This window comes from Drosophila novamexicana, unplaced genomic scaffold (genome assembly GCF_003285875.2).
Source record: "Drosophila novamexicana strain 15010-1031.04,08,12 unplaced genomic scaffold, DnovRS2.1 tig00000308-arrow-arrow-pilon, whole genome shotgun sequence".
NCBI lineage: Eukaryota > Metazoa > Arthropoda > Insecta > Diptera > Drosophilidae > Drosophila > Drosophila novamexicana.
The window spans coordinates 1084825-1105110 of record NW_020824799.1 but is presented as its reverse complement, the minus strand read 5'-3'; the positions used below and the strand labels follow the sequence as shown (position 1 = coordinate 1105110).

The 20286-nt window shown below is 44.1% G+C and overlaps 7 protein-coding genes across 9 annotated transcripts; 4 read left to right on the top strand and 3 right to left on the bottom strand.

Moving 5' to 3' along the window:
- The first annotated feature begins 835 nt into the window (after positions 1-835).
- LOC115759433 (stabilizer of axonemal microtubules 1) lies at positions 836-3418 on the top strand. The gene is made up of 4 exons (XM_030700340.1): positions 836-1035; positions 1096-2084; positions 2497-2959; positions 3025-3418. Exons 2-4 carry the CDS (start codon positions 1140-1142, stop codon positions 3081-3083), a joined length of 1467 nt encoding a protein of 488 aa, XP_030556200.1. The 5' UTR covers positions 836-1035; positions 1096-1139; the 3' UTR covers positions 3084-3418.
- Positions 3271-6348, bottom strand: LOC115759432 (WD repeat-containing protein 3). The gene is made up of 2 exons (XM_030700339.1): positions 6131-6348; positions 3271-6072 (listed from the first exon to the last, which is right to left on the bottom strand). Exons 1-2 carry the CDS (start codon positions 6286-6288, stop codon positions 3432-3434), a joined length of 2799 nt encoding a protein of 932 aa, XP_030556199.1. The 5' UTR covers positions 6289-6348; the 3' UTR covers positions 3271-3431.
- Positions 6349-6511: 163 nt separating this feature from the next.
- Positions 6512-7181, top strand: LOC115759626. The gene is made up of 2 exons (XM_030700613.1): positions 6512-6598; positions 6654-7181. Exons 1-2 carry the CDS (start codon positions 6580-6582, stop codon positions 6938-6940), a joined length of 306 nt encoding a protein of 101 aa, XP_030556473.1. The 5' UTR covers positions 6512-6579; the 3' UTR covers positions 6941-7181.
- A 354-nt stretch (positions 7182-7535) lies between these two features.
- Positions 7536-16984, bottom strand: LOC115759624 (eukaryotic translation initiation factor 1A, X-chromosomal). Of its 2 annotated transcripts, none has more exons than XM_030700608.1 (3): positions 16915-16984; positions 16558-16848; positions 7536-8224 (listed from the first exon to the last, which is right to left on the bottom strand). In XM_030700608.1, exons 2-3 carry the CDS (start codon positions 16759-16761, stop codon positions 7982-7984), a joined length of 447 nt encoding a protein of 148 aa, XP_030556468.1. In that variant the 5' UTR covers positions 16762-16848; positions 16915-16984; the 3' UTR covers positions 7536-7981. The 2 variants fall into 2 exon arrangements, with proteins under 2 accessions (XP_030556468.1, XP_030556469.1); XM_030700609.1 differs by having other exon boundaries at positions 16558-16843; positions 16915-16935.
- On the top strand, positions 10528-12001 carry LOC115759623 (anionic trypsin). The gene has a single exon (XM_030700607.1). It carries the CDS (start codon positions 10832-10834, stop codon positions 11810-11812), a length of 981 nt encoding a protein of 326 aa, XP_030556467.1. The 5' UTR covers positions 10528-10831; the 3' UTR covers positions 11813-12001.
- Positions 16985-17054: 70 nt separating the features above from the next.
- Positions 17055-17653, top strand: LOC115759625 (peptidyl-prolyl cis-trans isomerase NIMA-interacting 4). 2 transcript variants are annotated; one of them, XM_030700612.1, is made up of 2 exons: positions 17055-17212; positions 17270-17653. In XM_030700612.1, the coding sequence occupies exons 1-2, from the start codon at positions 17137-17139 to the stop codon at positions 17584-17586; spliced, it is 393 nt and encodes a 130-aa protein (XP_030556472.1). In that variant the 5' UTR covers positions 17055-17136; the 3' UTR covers positions 17587-17653. The 2 variants fall into 2 exon arrangements, with proteins under 2 accessions (XP_030556472.1, XP_030556470.1); XM_030700610.1 differs by having other exon boundaries at positions 17267-17653.
- Positions 17587-20034, bottom strand: LOC115759622 (probable glutamine--tRNA ligase). Its single transcript, XM_030700606.1, has one exon. It carries the CDS (start codon positions 19997-19999, stop codon positions 17651-17653), a length of 2349 nt encoding a protein of 782 aa, XP_030556466.1. The 5' UTR covers positions 20000-20034; the 3' UTR covers positions 17587-17650.
- Positions 20035-20286: the final 252 nt, after the last annotated feature.

The window sequence follows — 20286 nt, the reverse complement described above, 5'->3', positions numbered from 1 at the left end:
CATCGATTCCCACTCAGCCGAGGTGCTGAGAAAAAGACGATACCATCTGAATTATGGGTTCGGCAGTGTGCAGTTTCGACCAAAGGTAGCCCCAAAATAAAATATTCATATATTCGCCAACATATGTTGTTTCATTTTATGGGAATTCACCTGGTTTTTCGTACAGTTTCGGGAATAAAAATTATTATTTTCTCGTTAATTACGCTTTTGTGCTTGAAATACCTGGGACTTGCGAATAGTATCTATTAATTATAGAATGAACATGAACATTTAACAAATACCAAATATTTTAGAACGTGACTGCCTTGAGAATATATTTATATATATATTATATTAACTGATAGCCGACCTTGACCATAAATTATATATTCTTGGTCAGCATCAACGGTCTTGTCGATGGAGCTATGGCCCTCTGTATGTCCTTCTTAATGAGCAGATCTCCCTTAGAAATTATTTGGATACTTTTAAATCTTCCAAAGGAACGCGGGAATCAATCGAAATACTTTCATATCTCCAAGATTGAAAAATTCATATGTACACATACACATATTTATTCCCTGAAAAATGCATAAAGATCGGACAATAAACACCGAAGTTAATCAAGAACACAATTGCCCATGTTGTGGGCCCAAGGGCAAAAATATGCACAGCCTGCGAATCCGTACAAAATTAAAAGGATTTTAAAATCAAGCACTCGTGGCCATGTTTGAATCCTTGTTTTTTAAATCAGTTTACCCACAATTGAATTTGAGTGGGAAATATTTCAGATCGTCGAGTTAAGTAGGCTGTGTCTCCGACTTCTAGATGTCTGGGTTTTGTTACACTTGCTACTGCATTACAAACTGTAAAACCTTCGTCGTTGAATGTCAAAGCAAAATTTTTATTTCGTTTTTCGGATGTGTTAACAATACAGTAATTATTATTCTGTACTCGGAGCAAACAAAATTATTTCCTTTAACAATTGCCAATTCTTGTTGTTTTTGTATATTTATAAGTGTATCTTACGCACTTTGGTTCACAGATAATCCCATCCAGGTAAGTAGGTGGAACAAGTCGAGAATCCGTTTAAAGTAATCCATGGGGCATCCCTCGCAGATTAAGCAAAGCCAGGTTTTTACATTTTGAACAGACGGGCAGCTATGGGTGATCCGTCGTGCGATCCGTGCCAGGCGCCCGCTGATTTTCCATCCTGCCCGCCAGGTGCATCCTGCCAGCCATGCGACTGCGGTGATTATTCCGGCTGCTGCTACCAGCAGCCGGCGCGCACACTACCCATTATTCCACAATCGCACTTTATGCGCTCCAGTGCTCCGCTGGATACCGACACCGTCTATCGGCGCTCGTACTATGGCAACTGTGGCGACAATCTTCGCGCCCGACCTGTGCGACCGTGCAACCATATCAGTGCCAACACGGCGCCGATGGAGAAGTGCACCGTGCAGAAGTTGTCCTATATGCCGCCGTGTCCGGCCTCGCGCACCATGCCCATACTGCCCATGCAGAGCGGGTTGCGTTTTGAAGGTCCGATTTACGCGATGACCTCCCAGAAACACGATTACGTGCCCAAGGGCATTGTGAAGCGTTCACCCTGCTTGCCGCGCGTCGCCATCTGCTCCTCGACGGCGCCAATGGAGCGCTGCTCCATACAAAAGCTGAGCTATATGCCGGTAGATGTGTGCCAGAATCCGCCGCCCAAACTAATGCAGCAGAGTTCGCACTACTGCAAGCCGGCTGGCCCAATGGAGCGCTGCACCATACAGAAGCTATCGTATATGCCGGTCTGTTTGCCGCCCAGGGAGCCGACGCCCTGGGCCGACAAGGTGCGCTGCGTGCCGCCCAACTATCAGAACGTCTGCACCACCTACAATCTCAGCTATATGCCCAACTGCAATACCGGACGCACTGCCCCAATGCTGCCAATGAACACGCTGCGCTTCATGGGCAACGATGCCGGTGCCGCAAACACTGTCTACAAGCTAAGCTATAGGCCCGTGGATGCGTCCCGCACCAAGCCGGCGCCCATTATGCCGAGGGACACCTTCCGCAGAGCCACCGGTCCACTGGAAAGGTGCACCGTACAAAAGGTGCGTATAACAAATAGATAAATATATATGTATTTATATTAGATTGCTAGATAATGAGAGAAGTGAATATACTTCTAATGCTTCTAGGTATTTGGCAGGTATTTTATTATGCAAAAGATTAAAAGATATATCTCCTCCGCCAGCTTAGAGAAAACAGAGCCGTGTTTCCTGGTATTTTACTTTTCATCTAAGCCCGGAGTGGGCTGCACATTCCTTGAGCCTCACAGGTAGATCGGTCCATGGCGGCATCTAAATGATCCTAATGGCGCGACTTTCTCCGCTTTCGTTTTGCTTAGGCCGGATCTAACCGATCGCGTTCTCCCTATCCCCTTATGCACATTCCATTTCAGAGTTAGATTAAGGACACCCATCCATTTCTAATTCCAATAAACATATTGCGTCCCATTTGCAGCTGTCGTACCAGCCCAATTGCACAGAGCGCACACCGCCGATACGGCCCATGGAGAATGGGCTGCGCTTTGATGGACCCTTGTACGCGATGACAACGCAGAAGCATGACTTTGTGCCGAAGCCGCATGTGCGCCGTGCGCCCATAATGCCGCTGACAGCGTTTTGCCGTCCAAGCGGCGCCATGGAGCGCTGCACCGTCAACAAGCTGTCGTATATGCCAGTGGATGTGACCTGTTTCCCACGACCGGATGCCGTCAGGCCGCGGCAGGGTTTCTGTCGCAACGATGGACCAATGGAGAATTGCACCACCTACAAGCTGAGCTACTTGCCCAACTGCGTACAGCCCAAGGAGCCGTTGCCCTGGGCACGGTATACATCCTATTGCCGGCCGAGTGGGCCCATCGAGAAGTGCACCATACAGAAGCTCAGCTACGGACCACCGGGTGCCTTTCAGCGTTGCGGCGGTGAGTGTAGCGTGTGATGCAGCGCTTCGAATAATATTAAAAATATATATCCCTTGATATTACAGGTCCTTGTGGTCCCGGCACCGCCGATGCTGGCTGCTATCCAAAGGCTGGCATTTGTTGAACCGGAAATATGTTTTGCTTGCTCGTTCCGACACAAGTGCCGTCGCACCGTCCTAATTGTTTCAATGTTATATGTCGTTTCAAAATCTTAAAGTCCAACTCTTTGGCAAGCATACAAGAGGTCGCATATACAAATGAGGACACTTTTTGCCAGCAATTTTAAATGCCCGACTCTTCCACATCCACAGACACACACATCCACACACAACCACACACACCCAAAACTCACCAATCGCGTTTATTATTGCTGCATACAAACGAAAATTGCAAGTGCTCCTCGGTGTTTCAATAAAATGTATTTTTATTGATTCGATTCTGGTAAAATTAAAGTCCTATCCTATAAACGTATTTACACCATTTGAATTTGGATGCGCCGCTTGGCGGCCGCGCGTCGCTTCTTCTCCTGCTTGCGACGCGCCAGCGTGGCGTCCCGGAACAGCTGGACACCTTCGCGCTGCTCCACGTCCGTCTGCAGCAGCGCCAAGGCGTGCAGATTGTAGCCCATGGTATCGCGTAGCTGCTGCACATCGTGCTTGAGCAGGCCCAGCAGCTTGATGAGCAGTGGCTTCATGGATTTGGCTGCCGCAATGGGCTTCATGTGCACCTTGAACAGGAATACGGTTACGCGGCAGAGCAGCTCCACTTCGTCGGGTCTTTGGGTAATTAGCGCGGGCAGTCTCTCGAGCAGTTCGCACACAATTGAGAAGGGCAACAGCAGCAGCGCCTCCTCCATGTCGGAGGTGCGTATGCGAATCAGTGTCGTGACCAGGAAATCGTTTGGATTCTTTACTTGCAGCGCCAGCATCAACGGATGCAGGTCGGGCTTATCGTCGGCCTCCAGCTCGAATTGTTTTGATATTTCCAGGCACTCCATGATGGATTCGGCAGCCTGCTCGGAGCCAACAGTTTTGCGCGAGGGCAGCTTTAAGCCTGGTAAGAGCGGCACGCTATTATCCTCGCCGGTGGCCAGTTTCTCGTTTTCCAGTTGCTCGCGCTCCTCTTCCTGTACATCCTTCAGTACAATTGTCTCCTCGGTGCGCTCGTACATTCGCAGAGTACGATCCGAGCCGCAGCTGACCAAATAGCGGCCATTCGGCGACACGGACAGGCAGTACGCCTCGCCAATATGGCCGGGCAGGGTGATTATCTTCTCAAAGGAGTCGCCATCCCATTGCTTGATCTTGCCATCCTTACCACAGCTGAAGAACATGTGCGTCTTGGGTATGAACTGCAGGGACATAACCGAATCATCGTGTGCGAAAATCGAACGATGGCAATCACCAAAGTTGAGGCCCCAAATCTTAATATTACGATCTGCCGAGCCAGTGGCTATCAGTGTCGCATCGTAGGAGATGTCCATGCACAGCACCGGCAACTTGTGTCCGTACAGCGACAAATAGAACTTGAATGTGTCCAAAAAGAAGACCTTGACAGTGGCATCTAGCAGTCCCACGGCCAGGTACTTCATGTCTGGACTGACGGCCACACACAGCACTGTCTCCTCCAGTTTAAGAGTGTTCTTGTGCAGCAGTGAGAGCACCTTGGTCTGTGCTTCGCCCTCGCCCGCATCGATCAGCTCGAAGCTCCAGATCTTTAGCGTCGTATCACTGCTGCCTGTAACACAGCCCTTCTGGTCTGGCAAGAGAGCAATGCTCCAGAGCTCACTCTCATGTGCGGGTATCCGCTCGACAATATCCGCTGCGCCCACATCCACAATGAACAGCTTTCCGCTTTTCATGCCCAGCAGCACGTAGCGATCGCCGGGCACAAACCGCGAGCAGAGTATATAGTCTGTAGGCACGGTGCGCAGGCATTGCATAGCATCGCGATCCCAGAACTTGAAGGAATCCCCCGAGCCAGAGCCAATAGCCAACGAATCGTTGCTGAAGCAGACGGAACGCACCTCCGACTGATGTCCCAGCCGTGTAAGTGAGCGCAACAACTTGACACTGCTGTCAGCAGACGCTACCGACGCTGCTGTAGGTTTGCGCGACTTCAGTGATGCCTCCAGGGAGTACAGGCACATGCTATTGTTGGCCAAGCTGACCAGCACGCGCAGCTCTTTGTTCTGGCCGAGCAGCACATCGATTGATTTGATTTTCTGCTTCGTTTTGAGGCTCTCAAGGCGCTTGATTTCATCACTAAGCGACAGCTCCTTAGACAGATGCTCGTCGTCCTCCTCGGGCGCTGCAGCGTCCTGTGCCTTTTTGCGCGCTTTTTTCAGACGCTTGGCCAGACGCTGCTTGGCCTCCTCGGCGGTGCATATGTAAAAGTTCTCAATTAGATCGTTGGTGCCGTGACAGCTCAGCACACGTTCGTTGGGATCGGCAACCAAATTGACCGTGCGTCCTTTGCCAGCGCGTTGTATGGTACCGCAGTTGCTGACACTCAACGGACTTATCGTATCTTCGTCGTCTATGGCCAAGCCCTCGACGGCTGTCTCCAGAGTTTGTGCCGAGCTATCTTCACGCTTGCGCAGGCGGTAGACATTCATGCCGCTCTCACCAGCACCCGCAACCATAAGGTCGTTGACAAAGGCCAACGCCCATATTTCGGTGCGATTGTCGACGATCGTCTTGAAGCAGAACTGTGTCTCCAAGTTCCAGAACTTGATTTGTGTGTCCTTTGAACAGCTCACCACAATGTCTTGCTCGACCAGACGCTGCAAGAAATGTGCATCTGTAACGGCTGCATTGTGTCCACTCAGGCGCTGACGACCCGCCTGTTCCACCACATCCACAACGACCAGCTCGGTGTCCAGACCGCCGCTCACCAGACGCATACCATGACCGTCATAGCGCAATACACTGACGGCATTCTTGTGAAGCGCCAGAGAGCAAATGGCATCGTAGTAGGTCTGAGAGCTTAGATCGAAAATCTGAACTACACCGTCCGCGTAGCCCACGGCAATATGCAGATGATCGGGTGAGACACGCAAAGCGGTAACTTCTTCTTTTTCACGGCGCAGTGTCAACTTACGATCGCCCATACTGCAAGATGTGCCTGGTTTTAACTGATAAATATTGTAAGGGAATAGCACATGCTCACCGCAAATCCCAGATGATAACATTCTCAGCCGCCGGGGCTGCAACAAAACGTCCCTCGCTTTTCTCAAGAACGGCGAAATTCACATTGGCACGACCAGATGCAATTATGTTAAAACTATCTATGGCACGATATGCCAAATATTGTTTAGTTAGACCCATTTTGTCATTTAAGATATTGTAAAAACAACAGGTGAAGACGCGCGCGTACTGCACGTGTTTGCAATGTTATTGTAGCGTGTGGCTAAATATGACCGAAAATACCGACAGTAATCGATACTTATCGCGTGCGGCACAGCTTTGAGCGCGTTGTCCAACACTCCAAAACTGAATCGATACATATCCGTTATGCACATGCGCCTGTTCCCATATTTCTAATTACACCCTGCTTTTGCCATTTCATTTTCTACAGCTAAATAATATTTCACTTTTCATAACAACCTAATCTTCGCTATGTCCACACCAGGAACAGGTTCGTGTGCCAGCATCAAAGCAACCGAACACAAGCTAACACAATTTGTTTGCAGGCGCTTCGGATCTGGACTCGGAATCTGTGGAAGTACTCCGCGAACGCTTAAGCACCATGAAGCGTTTAATGGCCGAGCGTACAGCTCAGCAGCAGAATAGCCCAGCAATAACCGAAGAAATCTTCTCAACCAAACGCCATCGCTCAGCGGGCATCATCGACGGCAACTTCCTGAGCATTGCCTTCGGCGGAGCCCTGCTGGTGATTGTCACGGTTTCAGTCTATGCATTCTATAATCTATATCATGCCATACTCAAAAAGTTTCCGTCGCATCACGAGGAGCTCTAAGCTGTACCAGACCTTAATATTAATTTAACTTTTGTATATTGGTATGGAATTGTACGCATTTAAATAAACACGAATTAAGACACTTAATGAAAATCGTTGTTATTTTTTTTCCTTTGCTGTTTTGCATTCGGTTAAATTAACTATTTATTGAACTTGCTTTCTGCTTAATTACAATCATCAACATTTAGAGTTTAGTTCCATCATACAAAATTGAATGCATGCACAGCAAAAAGAGAACAAAGGACGTTAGGTATAGTAGATACTATAATAATCATATCAAATCAATATATGTAAAGCACAAAGGAACACAGAGTCTGGAAAATGTTTATGGAGAAAAAACTTAGCGCACCCCCTTTTTTTTTTTTGTTATATATATAGGGAAACAGGTTTTCTTTTTCTTTGTTGTTTTTGGTATTTCTTACACTCTAGCTACAAATTTAAAACGTTTCCCTACATTTTGTTTTGTTGTTGGTTTTTATTTGTTATTTTAACCTTCAGTTAAACGCCTATTTATCAATATATAAATGTAGCTGATTCTTGCATTGCTCCACATTTTGGTGTTTCGTTTGTTTAAAATGTAACTAATATCGTTTTATCTTTTCATTGAAATAATAATTGTGTTTGTGTTTCGCATTGCTGCGCATTTGTTTCCGTTTTCTTTTCGTTTTATATATAAAAGTTCTACTATTTGTTTAACATGTTTTTGTTTTTAATTGAACATTGCGGTTGAAAGGCGAATAATTTGAGTTTGGCATCCGAATTGAAAAGTTTGAAATGTATTAGAAAGCAACGTTGAAATTTCTAAAGGTTTATTTCTGAATGAATCGTTTGGCTTGTCACTTCCTTATCGCTCTCAGCTGTCTGTCACTGCGCTGCTTGGGGTATGTGTGTGTGTGCGGGTGCGTGTGTGCGGTTGTGGGTGTGGGTGCGGGTGGGTGTTGTCGGGGAGGCTGTTGACTTTTTACAAATTTGTTTAATTCCCTATTCCTGAACCGACTCGGCAGCTGCTGTTTCTGTTGCTGCGCTTTTATTGCTTGTTAATCAGATATTATCAACGGAATCAGCATCGTCCTCGGAACTGATCTCATCGCCGAACTCAATGTCCTCGTCGAAGCCATCCTCGACGAATGTGACTGTCTCGTTGATGCGAACCGATTCCGGAAACTCGCCGTATGTCTTCAGATTTCGAGCTTCATCCGGTGTGTACTTCAAAATGACATCAGCCTTAGAATCCTGATAGTCTCGCAATCCGACCAATATGATGTCACCTTGATTAATCCATACCTGTAACATATTTTAAAGCATACACAAATTGGTTAGAGCTAATAGATTTTCAATTTCAATTGTAAATTCAATAAACACCTATGAAAAGCTTTTGTGACTCAATGGAAGCAAAGCTACTTCGCAGCTTGTATCTTTCATTGTATTTTATGTAATAGATAGCAGATCTTTAAATAAACTGGCGCCAGAGTTCTGGCTATTTCGCAATGGAGCGCAATATTTGCTCAATTTGCGGGTGGCAAACAATTTCTGGGAAAAATAGGAGAATATATGACAGAACAGAAAGCAATTCCATTCATATTTACTTACATATGTACCTAAAATATGTGCGATCAATCGTAGAACTACAGGAATTTGAATAGCTTTCAGTTTCAACGTGCTTCCATAGTAAAAGCTGACTTTTGAAGATAGCTTTAGTCCTAATCTTAATTCAAATTATGAACACTTCAAACAACATTTAGACAACATCTTTTTAATCACTTTTGATAACTTAATATATTGCATGAGGTACTAAGAAGGCATTGACGTCAACGGAAGAGTTTAATCTTTGGAAATATTTGGACAGCTTCGTGATAGAAACCAGGTAGTTGTCTAAAATAGTTACCCACTTAAATGGGTCAAATTAATCAACCGGTGAGTGGGTAACTGACCTGCAGCAATGTGCACTTGATTCGTGATTCCCATTCATAAATTCACTTCCTCAGCCACTTTCCGGGCGTAGTATTTATGACTAGTGGACGGGAAGCGCTACCAAATGCAATAAATGCCAAATTAATGCATAAATATGACACATGCATAAAGAACCATCCATGATAAGAGTTATTGAAAACGTAGAAAATGATTTGATAACGAATTCGGCTTAAATTTTCATTAGGCAAAAATAATTCTACAGTTACGTTATCATTGAAAATAAACATTAGGGCTGATTGAACTTTGGAGCCTTAATCATAAGGCTCGAGTAGGGGAAGGGGCAAATCTATGCGTGTGAGCGATGGCGTGTGGCGTTGGCTCAAACCCATCCGCACCTCGTCATATGTCACGCAATAAACCCACATTGTGCCTCGATCAGGTAGGTAGATAAAAGAATCGTGACTAAAGCACTTTAAAATCGCAATATTACCCAAGGGCGAGAGTTCCTGAAGTGAGCCAAAGATAAGCGCGCCCGATCGACATGCCTAAACAGGCGTCTGGGAAGCACCCGACGCCTACCAACGATTCGTTAACTAATTGCTGATTGTGCTGCCCTCCGCCTTGGTCCCGACCAGGCAGGGGGGGCAGGGGGGGTGGGGAGTGGAGGAGCTGTGCCCACAGCAGGCGGGCTCACTTCGTCATCATATTGGCATGCGAGAGGCAGCAGGTGTCATTCTTGCAATGTGAACAATGTTACTATAAATACTGTGTGCTACGTACGATATAAGATGATTGAACTTGGGGTACTATCGGACTCATCATCAATGGGGAAACTCAGGGAGAACGAACTATAAATTTGGGTTTGGCTTGGCCGAACACCTTGATGCGCTACATTTTTAACAAACTGGAATTTCAATTATTCATTTTATTACCCAATATCTATAAGCTAGCTAATTAAGTAGTATCTACAAGTAAACAAACAATGTTTAAGGATTATATGAGGATAAAAAGCGTGAGTTACATTTGTTTAAAATATATTTTTATCTGGGGCTTGTGAACCTTTGAGAATGTTGGCAAATTAGTACGGATCATGCCGCTGAACGCAGCACGTAGATAATCAAGAATACTTTATAAGAAGACACGTTTATCAGAGTGAATCATAATGCGGCATTCGAAGAAGAGTTTATCATATTGCGGTATGCCTTCTCCAAAACAAAAAATTACAAAAATTTAGCCTTAATATGAATTTAGATATCTTTCTAACGTGCTAAAGATTTGATGCGGCAGAGTGTAGATCTAATATACAAAACTCAATATCCCCAATTTTTTAAAAGCTTGCTTCAATCTTACTGCACATGTATCTTAATACATTTGTTTGCTAATTACACCGCTTAAATAGTCGTAGGGCATTATTTCTCTAGGCACACGCAAATTTCTTATCACTCTGATAACAAAGACATAGAAAATCCCTATCGAGTCACTCTCTTTTCCGTATAAATACACGTAACTGTAGTTAAATTTAAAGCGGCCAATAGCAGAATTTGCCCCAGCTCTCTCTCTCTCGCTCTCTGGCTAACTTATCAATCGATTGCGCTCTCTCTTTGACAAGCGTTTTGCTATAAGTACGACCAGCCAGTGAGGAGCAGCTGCAAATCTAAAATCGCCGTCGAACAGTGAAGAAAGCAAGAGGAAACGGCAAAAGACAGCCGAAGAAAAGTGAATTCCATGCCAAAGCTAAAGGGAATACAAGTGAAGTGTTATCGACACGCCAAAGCTAAGGCGAAAAGCTGAAAGACATCAAACCAAAATCAAAACCAACCTACCACAAGCCGCAAGTCAAACGCTATATCCACCACAAACCACGCTACTCACCACACTCCGAAACGAAATTCACCCGTTCGCGTTTTTAAACGCGTCAAAATTACGTTCAGTACAAGTGTAAATACGTGCGGGGCGTGCAACCAGAGCGAGGACATCATCATGCTGTTATCGTACAGATACATCTATTCCGTGCTACTGACCACCATAGCCAGCATTATGGTTGTGCTCAGTTCAGCCCCGCACATGCAGCTGCCCGTACGCAAATGCAGCGGTCCCGGCCACAGCATGGCATTGAATCTGGCCGAGTATGGACTGCTGGAGAATCGAATTAGCACATTGGACGCACCCCATCAAACGCACTGGAGCAAAAAGTTTCTGGCCAAGCGCGAGGCATCGCCGCATTCGGCACCGTACGTGGTCAGCATACAGATGATGACACCGGATCAGGGCCTGGTGCATTATTGCGCCGGCACCGTGATCAACGAGCACTGGATACTGACGGCCGCCCACTGCCTCACCTCGCCACAGTCCGTGGCCAGTTCGGTGATTGTCGCCGGTAGCCATGATATTCATAATCGACGCGGCGAGGCGGGCAACGTGCAGATGCGCAATATTGACTACTATGTGCGACATGAGCTCTACCTGGGCGGCGTGAATCCCTACGACATTGCGCTCATCTACACCAAGAAGCCGCTCATCTTCGATGAGTACGTGCAGGCGGCAACGCTGCCCGAGCAGGACGCTCAGCCCGAGGGCTACGGCACGCTATACGGCTGGGGCAATGTCTCAATGACGGCCGTGCCCAACTATCCGCACAAGCTGCAGATGGCCAACATGCCCATATTGGATATGAAGCTTTGCGAGGAGATCCTAGCACGCTCCGGCCTCGAGCTGCACGAGACGAACCTGTGCACCGGCCCCCTGAGCGGAGGTGTCAGCATTTGCACCGCCGACTCCGGCGGTCCACTCATGCAGGAATGCTGCGAACCACATCTGGAGCAGAGCAACATAATCATTGGCATCGTGTCCTGGGGCAGATTGCCCTGCGGCCAGAAGAATGCGCCCTCTGTCTTTGTGCGCGTCTCCGCGTTTACAGATTGGATCAACCAGGTTATCGCCTCTGCCACCCAACTCATGTAGAGCGGATTATCGGCACGGAGAGAGTTCCTGGGACTTCATAGCGCACACGCAGCTCGAATTGAATACATCGAAACAAAAAACACAAAAACCAAATACATACAAAAAAATACCTAGCTTCTAATCTCAGTAGTCAAATAAGTGTTACGTATACTGCCCGGCCGTAAAAACTAAGTCATATAATTTTAAGTCGCAAAAATTGTTCCTAATAAAAGAAAAAAGCTACAAATTATGTTTTATATAGGCCAATCCGAGTGTCTTTTTGAATTTTTACCAACAAACAAATGTGTCAATTGTGAAATTGACTGGAGCTCTACGATTCCAGGCGTCGGATAGATAAGTTTATACAGCCCCACACGGGCCACTGTTGCTAGAGGGCGGGGTTCCGGTGCTTTGGGACTGTGCATTAGTCACGCGAATGTCGGGAGATTAGCAAAGCAAAAATGTTGGCCCCGGCTCCATTGGCTGCTCAAGTGGAGCAAGTAAACCCACATGAAGATTACTCTCAAGATTAACAGCACTCAGCTGCTCGCCGTATGAGTGACATGTGCTTGGACTTTGATCCCAAGCCAGGTGACAGGCCCACGTCTGCTGATTGATCATAAAGATTTTGTAATCGTTTCTCCGAAATGAAATTTTCATATCAGGCTGTCATATGGTTTGTTATTTAATCTCAGTGTTCTGGCTATGTATGGTCAATCTTTGATTAAATATTATTCGATTTTTACAAATTCTGAGACTGACAAGGAAAATGTCTTTGAGCTTTTGTGTTTGCATGATGAAATCAATTAACTGCGAACTTTTTTATATAAAGAAATTCAACTTATAAGCACGAAGAGTATACAGTTTGTCAGAACTTCAAGCCTACTATTTAGGATGAACTAAAGGTAAGTCAAGGGAATTCGTCATTTACCAGATTTTGAAAGAAATCTTCCACTATTTCTGGCTTCTGGTATTGTTCAATTTTAAAGTAGACAGTAAGCTAAATAAATATGGGTCGCAATGAATCAGTATATGAAAAAATTCATTTGAGTTTTGAACCAAACTGGTTTGAGCTTGAAGTTAGTTTTCATTTTCGATGAGCCTTACCACAAATTGAACCAGTTGCTCAAACTGCAAAAGCTCAATCTGAGTTATTTTATAAAAAGATTTGCAAAAATATTTCAGATTATTTTTTTATAAATTGCAGAGCGTAAGTTATATCTGTTCCGAAACAAAGTGGGATTTGTTTAAATTGTAAAATAAATTTCTTGATTAGAACCAAGATTAAAAGTTAAAAATCGGAGAGAAGAATTGGGGAATTGGGGGAAAAATCCTGTACGACCCAGCGACAATTCCTTATAATTTTGATACCATGATTTCAAGATGTAACCACATTCATTTTGTGAGAGATGAGATCCTCTCCACGATTGGAGCTTAATTTCATGGTGTTTCTTTGGTATTCTCGAGAATAATACCAAAAGTTGAAATTTGTCTGTGAACCAATCTTTGTGATATACCTCACTCCTTTCATATAATACTTAAACATCTTGAAAGTTTATATATGCCTGTAATACTAAGTAAAAGCCATTATCAAAAGCGCTGCAGACATTACAGAACCCCAGCAAACTAAGTACTTGAAAGATTAGACACAGCTTACAATATTGTTAGTTAGTCTTTAGCACGTTCTAATCTCGAAAGTATTAAAATATATGATAAAATTTTGGCAAGCGACTGGCGACTGGCGCCTGTCTGTTAATGTTTAATGCATCAGTCATTATGAGACAACAGAAATGACCCGCCGATAAGGAATAACCTCTTTATAATTCCTTTTACATAAATCAACCGATTATTGCGTCGTACTTTCTGTACATTTTTTACTTTTATTGCCCGATATCTTATCAATGGATTCCATTCGATACAGCAATTATAATTATAATAATTGCCTCAGATTCCTTAACTTCGCAGCACGTGCTTGTTTGGATTGAGTTTGAGTTTGAGGAAATGCCTATTTGTACTACTACCTGGTATTTTCTGGCCTTGCCCGACACAAGATATTTGCTTCAAAATTGAGATATCATAACATTACTCAAACTATATCGCGAAGTCTACATCTCCTGTTATATGATACGTGAAACTGAGTTTTAAGTTCATCCAATTCCCGGATATTGTAATCCCGTCGTCTAAAGCTTAATGCCTAAATATAATCTTTCGTTCAAATAACCTTTGACCCACACTTTTTTAGACGAAAAGGCACAGATTTGTAAAGTGTAGAACACTTCTGCATTGAATTTGCAAAGATTTTTAAATGAAAAAATTAGTTTAAAAAAATGTACATACAACCGTTTTCTGTAAATTGTCCCTATTTGCAAATGGAATCTATAAATTGGCTTAAACACAAGCTTTTAGGTAGTACGAAACGCAAAACCTGGCCCACACAACCTTCCTTCTTCAAGTTGGGTTGGGTTTTTGGATAAGTTTCTACCGAAGGTGTCAAAAGACACCTTTTCAATTTATAACTTGAAATTATTTTCCAAGTTGAATAATTTTTACTAAATGAGTCTTTTGATAATTCATTAATTGATTGTTAAATTAAATTAGCGATCGCATAATCTTCGACAACAAAAATAAAGAGAATCATTTTAAAAACGTTTTCCTCTCTTTTTAGCTAAGACACCTCTTGGTTGAAAAAGGTATGCACAAAACCTTGGCAGAAATAGTGTTTAAATAACGAGCTCAACGAAGATTGGATGGTAAACAAAACTTTTTTCGGGATTTTTCAAACAATTTCCCAGAACTCTGTTTTATCGCGCACCTTCATCGTCACGTGGTCACAGTAAAAATTAAAGCTTCGCTAACAGTTTAGGCCAAGCGTTTATCGCCAGTCAGTCAGAAAGTAGAAACAGTTTTATATATAAGGATCATAATAATATACATCAGGTCATTCACTTGCACTTCATTGGCAAATGCGCTTTAACTTTATAGATTTCAGTTTGACTCTCCATATTGAAATTGACTCTCTTTTGAACGCTATCTTTTAATTATTTCCGACATGTTTTGTTCGTTCTAGAAATTCGCTTTACCAATAGTTTTTTGTGCAAATTAATCAGATAAAGTCTGTTGTCGGTTTTTCCCGATTAGAATCATTTTCTATTAATGACGTACCTAGCTATCTGCACAATTACGTAGGAGCATAGAAAGACGACGTAGTTAGTTATTTATGGGTGCTCCTATGAGACGTTCTGCTAGGTGAAGTACCCAAAACTTGACGGAAATCAATATAATATAAAGAGACATTGATACTACATAAACTCAATAGATTGATATGTTACACATAGAGCATAGTTAGGTATTATTGACTCGGCTTAAATTCCAACTATCGTTAGGAAATAAACATGGCTAATTCATCAGTGAGAGACACGGATAAGAAATATTAATTAGTATTTAAATAAAGCAAAGAATACATCTCTATATATAAAATAAATCTCTATATATAAGACCGTAAGAGCTAGGAAGCTGAAATTTGCACTCTAGTTACTTAATAATTAATAAAGTTGCACGTTAAGACGTGAGTTTCGGAAAATTCCATCTCATTTGAGGAGTGTTCGCACTTTTTGGAAAATCCCTCCCTCTTTGGTGGAAATGGTTGTCAATGAGTTGGTGGGGGACGTTTCGCGCTCGAATACATTTCGAAAGATATATAATATATGAAAAATTATTTAAGGCGTGTTTCACATTTTTCGCAAAATCCAAACTTCTTCGGTAGAAATGCGATTCAAAGATTTTTCGAGAAAAGTTTTAAGTTGCGTCCAATTTACTTTAAACTATAAGAACCTAATGAATACCTGTTTCAGCGTTTTGGGGAATTCCACCCACAACAGTGGTAAATTGGTGGAAAACGGTTGTTTTTTAAACCTCCGATCGATTTCAGAATCATTTTTAAAACTTTTTCTCGCTAGTACTTTTCTAAGGATAAAAAAGCAAACTGTATGAAATCTATTGTAACATTTAGCGATCCCCAAATTAACGTTAATTACACTATGCAACAAAATACAAGTTTTTGGTACTACTGATTAAACCAACTTTTTTAAAATTAGATTTAGGGCAAGTAATGCATTTTTATATATTTTTTAAAATGTGTCTTTAAACCAGGTGCTAATCTGTCCTGTAAAATATCTATCTAGTTATATCAGACAATATAAATGAAATATTGTTTTCTGTTCTTTTGTTACTTCTTCTAAATATCCTTTAGGCAAGGGAAAAATAGGAAACATTGATTGTCGCTCAAGCGACCTTTCACTGTACTTTTGTGAATGATAAAGCACCTGGTCTAAGATCAGGATTAAGAGAAATGATGCCAACCGATGCTTTTTAAAATTACGACATACAACTTACACATGCACAAATTAATCCAAACACACATACATATACATACATATGTATGTATATAGATATAAGTTCAACGCAATTTGCCTTTGTTGGCAATTTTTGAAGGCCGTTGCAAACGGACAAGGCTCAGCATACTTTGACTAGCTGGCGAAATAAACTAATATGTACACAATGTTTGTTTATAGACAAATTGTTTGCAAGGGCGACAATATTTGAAATCGCATTGCAATTCGATGTGCACGCATCACACACTTTTGTATTCGTATATATATGCAACACATACACATACATTAGCAAACAGTGCACGCAATACACCTACAGCAGAGAGCAGCACTTTTTCACGCACACATTGAAACGCCCACAGGCACGCACACACTCACCTTCTTGCGAAGTTTCCCCCGAATGTGACACAGACGTTTGACGCCATCAAAGCACATTGCCTCCAAGCGACCATTGCCCAGCATTTTGGTCACCTGTGCGTACTCCTGTTGATCCTCTTTGAAGATCAGCTCACGCTTTTCGAATTCGTTTTCATTCTTTCCACGACGACGATTTTTGCCACCTTTTCCTTTATTCTTAGGCATTTTGCTTCGTTGCTGGTTTAGCTAGCGCTTGTCTAGTGTGTTGCGTTACGCTCTTCACGATATTTAAATGTTTAATCACAAACTGCACTGCAAATTAAAAGTTGTTAGCATATTATATTTTATATCCATTTCATATTAAATGACAAAACTCACAATTTTGCCAAAGAAATGTGACAAATTTTGCCTCGCTAAAGTGAAAAGGAGTGAGAGACGTGTTAGAGATGTTTATATTATATCGATAGTTTTGGCGATATATTTGAAAACAGTGTAAACCTATCATTGAAAATATACTCTAGTTGCATAGTGGCAGCACATGTGCTAGTCAACACAGTGGCAAGCCTTAAATCTGTAGTCGTTGTTTGCTGACAATTTAAGATGCCCCCTAAAAAGGATGCGAAGGGCGGAAAGGATGGCGCAAAAGGTGGCAAAAAACCAGCTGCAGAGGATAAAGGTACGATTTTGTTTGCGAGAGCAGAAAACCTTATAAATTTGCTTAAATCATCAGCAGGCGCCGGCAAAGAGAAGAAAGGTGGCAATGCTGTGAAGGTGCGACATATTCTCTGCGAGAAGCAGGGCAAGATTATGGAAGCTTTAGAGAAGTTAAAAGCTGGTCAGAAATTTCCTGAGGTGGCAGCTGCTTACAGTGAAGACAAAGCACGTCAAGGTGGTGACTTAGGCTGGCAAATACGCGGTGCGATGGTCGGGCCATTCCAGGACGCCGCCTTTGCCCTGCCCATATCCACAGTCAACAGCCCCGTTTACACAGATCCACCGATAAAGACGAAATTTGGCTACCACATAATTATGGTCGAGGGAAAGAAATGATTGATTTTATAAATCCTATTTACTGTGAGCATATTTCTGTTTTGTAAAAAAATTCAAGTGTTTATTACTTCTTGCCCGAGTCCTCTTTGAGTCCTACGGTGCGATTGAACACAATCCGTGAGCCAGATGTGTCCGGATCCACAGAGAAGAAGCCGATGCGCTCAAATTGGAACTTATCGTACACCTTGACACCGCTCAGCGACTGATCGGAGTACGCACGAAGAACCGACATCGAGTTATCGCTAATGTCGCTAAGAAATCCGCCAGGCACTTCGTTTGGATCCTCTGGATTCTTGTGCTTGAACAGCTGCTCATAGAGACGTACCTCCAGTTCAATGGGCTGTGAAACCCACTGCACAAATGCCTTCGGCTTCTCGGCCTGCTCCGCTGACTCGCTGCTGCAGACGAGCTCCAACACTTCACCCGTGGCCGGATCACGTACAACTTGCTGTACGCTAATGACCAAACCAGCATGACGCAAGCCGACGGCTTGCTGGGTGGACAGGCGTCGGTATCCCTTTTCCGGTTCCAGTTTAAAATCGCTGCGCTCAATGTAGATGACACGATCTAGGGTAATCTTGTGGAAACCCAGTGCTGGGTTCTGTGGAAAGTTTGGCACTTGTAATTCCACTGGCCCCGAATGCGGATAGTTGCTGATGGTCACCTTGAGCGGCTCCAGCACAACCAGCCGACGAGGAGCAGTCACGTTAAGAACATCGCGGACCGCCGCTTCAAGCATGGCGGGATCCACGGATATCTGTGCGCCCGTTACGCCCATCTGGGCGCAAAAATTGTTAATGGCTTCCGCGGGATAGCCGCGTCGACGCAGAGCCGTTAGCGTAAATAGGCGTGGATCATCCCAGTCATGGACAATACGCTCGCTAATCAGCTTGGCAATCTTTCGCTTGGATACCAGGGCATAGTTCATGTTCAATCGACCGTATTCCCACTGAACCGGGCAGTAGATGTTTAGGGCATTGCAGAGCCAGTAGTAGGAGGAGCGACGCGACTGAAACTCCTTGGTGCAGAGCGAGTGGGTAATCTGCTCAATGGAGTCGCACAGACAGTGCGTGTAGTCGTAGGTGGGATAAATGCACCACTCGGAACCAGTGCGATGATGGGGAATAAACTTAATGCGATATGCAACGGGATCCTGTTTACCCTCCTCGAGCGTCAGTTTAAGGCGCAGAGTGGCAGCACCCTCGTCGATCTTGCCATGTTTCATGTCCTCGAAGAGCTGCAGTGATTCCTCAATAGGTCTCTCGCGCCAGGGACTAGGAGGTGGATTGAAACCTTTAATCTCTTCCGCCTTCTGATGACACACATAGGCAAAGCCCTTGCGTATCAGCAGCACTGCCCAATCGTACAGCTGCTGAAAGTTATCCGAGGAGTAGGTCACCTTGTACGGCGTATAGCCAAGCCATTCGACCATGTCGCGGATGCCGACGAAAAACTTCTCCTCTTCTTTCTCCGGATTGGTATCGTCATAGCGTAGATAGCAGACGCCCTTGTGGGCTGCAGCATAGCCAAAGTTGATGTTGATGGCCTTGGCATGCCCGATGTGCAGAATGCCATTTGGTTCGGGTGGGAAACGCGTTTGTACACGTCCACCCGTGAGCTGCAAATGTTCTCGCAGTAGCCGCTCCGTGTGCTCGGTGACCACATAGCCATCGGTCTTAAAGTTCTCCCCCGGCGCATGGAAGTGCACCTTTGTCTTCATCAGCTCTGCAATGGTATTGGCGCCGTCATCATCTGCTGCAGCTGTGGACGTGGTGGATGCCTTGACGTCGGGCTTTGCGTTAGTGCTAACTTTAGCTTTGGGCTGCTTTTCGCTTTGCTTGGGTAGTGGGATCAGATCGGCCTCGGTTTTGGGGCCAAGCAAATCAAATATCTCAACATCGATAGCTGCTTTCAAGGATTTGGCGTCGGCCCACTTCAATTCATTGCGGACTTCCTGCATGATTTTAAATGCGTTGAAGTGGTAGCGCTGCTCCAGCAATGACTGCTTGTAGGTGCCCCTAATCTTTTGCTGTACAACACGTTCAATCTCCTCCGGCGTGACCACAACGCCAACACCGCACTCGCGCTCCAACTCGGCCAGATCGATATTAACGTTTTTCTTCTGTCCGCACTTGAGCACATACTCTAGAGCTGCGTCCACACGTTGCGTATTGTCCAGCTTGCGCTCCGCAATGTAGCGCACTAAAAGTGGCAGCTGCCCCGATATTTGCGGCTTCAGCTTTGTGGCCATGTGGTAGAGCAGCATGCCAACACCATCGCTCAGCGGCTGGTTTGTCTCGGCCAGAGCTAGCTGTAAGTTTCGAGTCAAATTGGCGTTCTTGAGCGTCTCCTTGGCCTTCTGCTCGCTCATGCCAAGCTCCTGAAACTTGATTATCAAATCCTCTCCTGCCATATCCTCACAAAGACCAGATGCATATGATGAAATGAAACAAATAGTGATGACAAATTCAAGCAAATTAGAGAGGAGCAATAAGGATAGAGACGAAAAGTATTCGCCAGTACCTAAAAAGTTATCGATAGTCTTATGAATATTCGTGACACGACTGATTGTGACTGTTGCAGTAAAAAAAATCTATCCACATAAAAAATGGAAAATTACTGTTGAATGTGATGTAAAATGTGAGATTTGATTTTAGGCGGAAATGCAGAGAGAAACGCGAAATGAATTTCATGACAAAT

Coding starts and splice junctions, on each gene's coding strand:
- LOC115759433 (XM_030700340.1), top strand. CDS start 1,140: ATGGGTGATCCGTCGTGCGATCCGTGCCAGGCGCCCGCTGATTTTCCA. Junction 2,085..2,496: donor AAAGGTGCACCGTACAAAAG/GTGCGTATAACA, acceptor TCCCATTTGCAG/CTGTCGTACCAGCCCAATTG. Junction 2,960..3,024: donor TGCCTTTCAGCGTTGCGGCG/GTGAGTGTAGCG, acceptor TTGATATTACAG/GTCCTTGTGGTCCCGGCACC.
- LOC115759432 (XM_030700339.1), bottom strand. CDS start 6,288: ATGGGTCTAACTAAACAATATTTGGCATATCGTGCCATAGATAGTTTT. Junction 6,073..6,130: donor GTTATCATCTGGGATTTGCG/GTGAGCATGTGC, acceptor CACATCTTGCAG/TATGGGCGATCGTAAGTTGA.
- LOC115759623 (XM_030700607.1), top strand. CDS start 10,832: ATGCTGTTATCGTACAGATACATCTATTCCGTGCTACTGACCACCATA.
- LOC115759624 (XM_030700608.1), bottom strand. CDS start 16,761: ATGCCTAAGAATAAAGGAAAAGGTGGCAAAAATCGTCGTCGTGGAAAG. Junction 8,225..16,557: donor GGGGGAAACTTCGCAAGAAG/GTGAGTGTGTGC, acceptor AATATGTTACAG/GTATGGATTAATCAAGGTGA.
- LOC115759625 (XM_030700610.1), top strand. CDS start 17,137: ATGCCCCCTAAAAAGGATGCGAAGGGCGGAAAGGATGGCGCAAAAGGT. Junction 17,213..17,266: donor ACCAGCTGCAGAGGATAAAG/GTACGATTTTGT, acceptor TTAAATCATCAG/CAGGCGCCGGCAAAGAGAAG.
- LOC115759622 (XM_030700606.1), bottom strand. CDS start 19,999: ATGGCAGGAGAGGATTTGATAATCAAGTTTCAGGAGCTTGGCATGAGC.